A 5,735-nucleotide genomic window follows, 5' to 3' on the forward strand; every position below is an offset into this window, starting at 1 on the left:
CACTCTTGTTACCCAGGCTGGAGTGCAATGGCGCGATCTTGGCTCACCGCAACCTCCGCCTCCTGGGTTCAGGCAATTCTCCTGCCTCAGCCTCCTGAGTAGCTGGGATTACAGGCATGCGCCACCATGCCCAGCTGATTTTTTTTTTGTATTTTTAGTAGAGACGGGGTTTCACCATGTTGACCAGGATGGTCTCGATCTCTTGACCTCGTGATCCACCCGCCTCGGCCTCCCAAAGTACTGGGATTACAGGCGTGAGCCACTGCACCCAGCCGGCTGTTTTAAATAATATCAAACAGGTATCTTGAAAACTGAAGTAGACATAATTATTTTCATAATTTGCTGTGGCCCCAAAACAAGTCACACAGTGACTTACTTTAGAATTAAATATAGTGATGTTAAGGGGACAGAAAGCCTTCCAAGGTCTCTCTCTGGAGCAGAGACAGTGGCCAGTACATGTGAAGAGAGAAAGAAAAAACAAGTACTGTGAGTGAACCTTTTAACATGTCACTTCTTTTCCTTGTTAGGGGGTGTCTTCCAACCTTTTCTTTGTAGAACACAACTTTCCTGAACAGGAAATCCAAGAGGGCAAAAGCCATCAGAACCAGCACGAGGCTCACTTTGTAGTAGAGCTGTGCAAGTACTTCTTGTGCCAGGAATACCTGCCTTCCCAGATCACCATCCTTACTACCTATACTGGGCAGCTCTTCTGCCTGCGCAAACTGATGCCTGCCAAGACATTTGCTGGCGTCAGGGTCCATGTTGTGGACAAATACCAAGGGGAAGAGAATGACATCATCCTCCTTTCACTAGTTCGAAGCAACCAAGAAGGCAAGGTGGGTTTTCTGCAGATATCCAACCGCATCTGTGTGGCCTTGTCCCGAGCCAAGAAGGGAATGTACTGCATTGGAAACATGCAAATGCTGGCCAAGGTGCCCCTGTGGAGCAAGATCATTCATACACTTCGAGAGAACAATCAAATAGGCCCCATGCTCCGGCTCTGCTGCCAGAACCACCCTGATACCCACACCTTAGTATCCAAAGCTTCTGACTTCCAAAAAGTACCCGAAGGAGGCTGCAGCCTGCCCTGTGAGTTCCGGCTGGGCTGTGGGCACGTCTGCACCCGTGCCTGCCACCCTTATGACTCTTCACACAAGGAGTTCCAGTGCATGAAGCCATGCCAGAAGGTTATCTGCCAGGATGGGCACCGGTGTCCCCTTGTTTGCTTCCAGGAGTGTCAGCCTTGTCAGGTGAAGGTGCCCAAAACCATTCCTCGATGCGGCCATGAACAAATGGTCCCTTGTTCTGTGCCTGAGTCAGATTTCTGCTGCCAAGAGCCTTGCCCCAAGTTTCTGAGATGTGGGCACAGATGCAACCACCCATGTGGTGAGGACTGTGTGCAGCTGTGTTCAGAAATGGTCACCGTAAAACTTAAGTGTGGGCATAGCCAACAGGTAAAATGTGGTTATGTGAAAGACCTCATGCATGGTCTGCCAGTCGCCACCAAGTGCACCACCAAGTGTGGCACTATCTTGGACTGCGGGCATCCTTGCCCAGGCTCCTGCCACAGCTGCTTCGAAGGGCGTTTCCATGAACGCTGTCAACAGCCCTGCAAGCGCCTGCTTATTTGCTCACACAAGTGCCAGGAACCGTGCATCGGCGAGTGCCCACCCTGCCAACGGACCTGTCAGAACCGCTGTATCCACAGCCAGTGCAAGAAGAAATGTGGGGAGCTGTGCAGCCCCTGTGTGGAACCCTGTGTCTGGCGCTGCCAGCACTACCAGTGCACTAAACTCTGCTTTGAGCCCTGCAACCGACCCCCGTGCTGTGTGCCTTGTACTAAGCTGCTAGCTTGTGGCCACCCCTGCATTGGTCTCTGTGGGGAGCCATGCCCCAATAAATGCCGGATCTGCCACATGGATGAGGTCACCCAAATATTCTTTGGGTTTGAGGATGAGCCTGATGCTCGCTTTGTGCAGCTGGAAGACTGCAGCCACATCTTCGAGGTGCAAGCTCTAGACCGCTACATGAATGAACAAAAGAATGATGAAGTCGCCATCAAGTTGAAAGTCTGCCCTATCTGCCAGGTGCCCATCCGCAAAAACCTGAGGTATGGAACTAGCATAAAACAGCGGCTAGAAGAGATTGAAATCATCAAGGAAAAGATCCAGGGCTCAGCAGGGGAGATAGCAACCAGCCAGGAACGGCTGAAGGCCCTGCTGGAGAGGAAGAGCCTCCTCCACCAGCTGCTTCCTAAAGACTTCCTGACGATAAAGGAGAAGCTAGCCCAGAAAAATCTGTCGGTGAAGGACCTGGTTCTGGTTGAGAATTACATCAGCTTCTATGACCACCTGGCCAGCCTGTGGGATTCCCTGAAAAAGATGGATGTCTTAGAACAGAAAAGAGTGAGGACTCGACTAGAGCAGGTCCATGAGTGGCTGGCCAAGAAGCGCTTGAGCTTCACTAGCCAGGAACTAAGTGACCTCCGAAGTGAAATCCAGAGACTCACATACCTGGTGAACCTTCTAACCCGCTACAAGATAACAGGGAAGAAGGTGAAAGATAGCATAGCAGTAGAGGTCTATAGTGTCCAGAATATCCTTGAGAAAACATGTAAGTTCACCCAAGAGGATGAACAACTTGTGCGGGAGAAGATGGAAGCTCTGAAAGCCACTCTCCCCTGCTCTGGCCTGGGCATCTCAGAGGAAGAGCGAGTGCAGATTGTCAGTGCCATAGGTTATCCTCGCGGTCACTGGTTCAAGTGCCGCAATGGCCATATCTATGTGATTGGCGATTGTGGGGGAGCCATGGAGAGGGGCACGTGTCCTGACTGTAAGGAAGTGATTGGTGGCACAAATCACACTCTGGAAAGAAGCAACCAGCTTGCTTCTGAAATGGATGGAGCCCAGCACGCTGCCTGGTCTGACACAGCCAACAACCTGATGAACTTTGAGGAGATCCAGAGGATGATGTAGGAAGATGGTACACCGCTGCCTTTTGCCCTGGCCACTGAATGACTGGGGCCGACTCCCTTATGAAGGAACCGAAGTTTGTTTTTTATTATCATCCTTTCTAGTCTTTGCACCTATTTAAGGATCCACTTTTAGGGCTTGCCCGCATTTGTTTCTAGATTTACCCGTGCGCTAGAGTAAGCACTTTATCTCCAGAACAAAGAGCAAAGATCTCACCTCTTTTTCTCTCCTGCAGATTAGTGAACATACTCCCTCAAACATGTTTGGGGCTTCCACCTAGGGCCAACCACCTAGTGCTATCTCTGGCTCTTTACTTGGTCAGATGTGTCTTCTACAGTGTTCCCCAGGAACAAAGTATGAGCTCACTGACACTGACCGATTCTAATTGCCAGGCCCTAATTTGCAGACTAACTCTTATTATAATAAAGAGACCCAGAGTTGCTTATGACTGCTTATCCCTTAAAGGAGCACAAGAACCCCTCTTGCCCTCCTTGGGCACCCTGTCTCTAGGAAATGGAGGCATGTGATAAGACGAAGACTTCAACTCACCCCGACCCAGTTACATAGTCACTGAGAGTGGGGAAGATGTGACAGCCCACATCTGAGGGCTTATGCAGCAGGCCCAGGTCATTTCCTGTAACCTGCACTTTGGCATGATGGAGGTTTCTTTACCTGTTCTCTGACAGGTTTGGTAGCACTGCTGGTTACCCCTAGGCCCTGAATGGGGCTAAACTCATATTCAGTACCAGCAGCATTTATCCCAAGTGTGATCCTTCATCCCAGTACTCCCTCTTGCAGCTTTTGCCTGGGTAGGGCTAGCATGCCAGCAGCCTCTGCAGGCTCCAAACCCAGGCCAGAAGCCAGACCCAGGCCTGCTGCCTGCATCTGCATCCCCTCAGTCCAGTGTTCCTTAGAACAGACATTTAGGTATCTCAGGTCCTTTCTAAGTGTCCCTTTCCTATGTATGCATTTCCTTTTTTTGTCTTTACTATGCACTTTAGCTTATAAAACCAATTAAAACGATGATTGAGAAAATCAATGGTCCACGTGTATCCTCAACTTGAAGAAGCACCTCAGATGGCCAAAGACAGTGAAGATGGGGACAGGGCAGTCACAGTCCACAGTGAAGCTGTGATTTTGTTTTTGTGAAACAGGATTTTTATTCAGCTGGTGAATGAATCATTTTTACCCACGGTAAAAAAACGTTTCTTCAACCTGTACAAAGGGCTATACTTAAAGTTTCCTTCTCCAGAAGCAAACCCTGTTCATTTCCTGAGTCCTCCCAGAGATAATTTATGCACATGCAATACATATCCCTTGGGCCTGGGCACAGTGGCTCTCACATCTGTAATCCCAGCACTTTGGGAGGCTGCAGTGGGCAGCCTGGGCACCATGGCAAAACCCCATCTCCACAAAAAAATACAAAAATTAGCCCCAGGTCTGGTTGCTCACACCTATAGCCCTAGCTACTCCAAAGGCTGAGGTGGGAGGATCACCTGAGCCTGGGGAGGTTGAGGTTATAGTGAACAGTGATCAAGGCACTGCTCTCCAGCCTGGGCAAGAGTGAGACCCTGCTTCAAAATAAAAAGTACACAGTTCCATACTTGGCTTTTTTAGCCAAATGACCTTTCTGTAAAACATATTAAGACAGTAAGTCTGAACTGGACTCCATCACACAGTTGTGCCATCATTTTCTGAATTGGACCCTCTGTTGGCGACTTAACGTGCATCCTGAATGAATAGCTTTGAACACACTCTTTAGGGTATGTGCTACTGGATAACTTACCATTTTTAAGCTGGGGGTGGGGCAGTAAGTACTCCCTGAAATTGTAACGAACTATACACACTCTTCCCAGGTGGGCCCCACAGCCTTCATCTTATTCTGAGTCAGAAAAGGAGGAGAACCAACATTCTACCAGGCATGGTGGCTCATGCCTATAATCCCAGCACTTTGGGAGGCCAGGGTGGGTGGATCACCTGAGGTCAGGAGTTCAAGGCCAACATGGTGAAATCATGTTTCTACTAAAAATATAATAATTAGCCAGGTGGGGTAGCAGGTGCCTGTAACCACAGCTATTTGGGAGGCTGAGGCAGGAGAATCACTTGAACCTGGGAGGCAGAGGTTGCAGTGAGCCGAGACTGCATCTTTGCACTCCAGCCTGGGCACAAGCAACTCTGGTTTTTGCAGCAAGTAACTAACTGACGAAGTCAAGGCTCCTTCTGTCCTTTTGGGGCTTCTGTTTCTCCAGCAGCATTTCCACAGTAGAGCAGTAAGTGGGGTGTGGGTTCAAGTAGATGTTAGTTGAAAACCTGAATTCCCAGCTGTGCAACTCTGGAAAGTCAGTCTTTCTAAGCCTCTGTTTCTTTATTGGAAAAATGGGGATATCACTGCCTGCCTCACAGGAGTGCAGTGAGTTGACTGGATTCTATTCAGCATACAAAATACCTGGTGCATGGTTGGCATTCATGCTAAAGTCCTCTTCTTGATGTTTTAGAACTAAGAGCTATCATTTAGCTAACTTCTTGAGCTATCATTTAGCTCTTAGTTCTAGAATATCAACAGAAGATAACTTTTCTTAAGAAACAGGAGAGACAGGGTCTCACTATATTCCCCAGGCTAGAAGACAACTAACGAGAGTTTCCTCACTCCATACCCAGTTCCTCTACAGGCATAAAGATCCTGCATTCCAACTGTATGTGGTAGTACCAACCTAGTAGACTGTGGGCACAGGAAGAGATAGTAATAAGATATACACTCAGATG

The 5,735-nt window shown here is 48.8% G+C and overlaps 1 protein-coding gene across 2 annotated transcripts in view; it reads left to right on the top strand.

The window, feature by feature from the left end:
- ZNFX1 (zinc finger NFX1-type containing 1) overlaps nt 1-3,165 on the top strand; it is a 31,847-nt gene extending 28,682 nt beyond the window's left edge. For both annotated transcript variants that reach the window (XM_032256035.1, XM_032256033.1), the window contains exon 14: nt 528-3,165. In XM_032256035.1, coding sequence (XP_032111926.1) covers nt 528-2,975 — 2,448 coding nt within the window. In that variant the 3' untranslated portion in view covers nt 2,976-3,165. The remainder of the gene's footprint in view (nt 1-527) is intronic.
- Nucleotides 3,166-5,735: the final 2,570 nt, after the last annotated feature.

The sequence above is a fragment of the Sapajus apella genome, unplaced genomic scaffold (genome assembly GCF_009761245.1).
Source record: "Sapajus apella isolate SASKATOON/1434 unplaced genomic scaffold, GSC_monkey_1.0 scaffold92, whole genome shotgun sequence".
Taxonomy (NCBI): domain Eukaryota; kingdom Metazoa; phylum Chordata; class Mammalia; order Primates; family Cebidae; genus Sapajus; species Sapajus apella.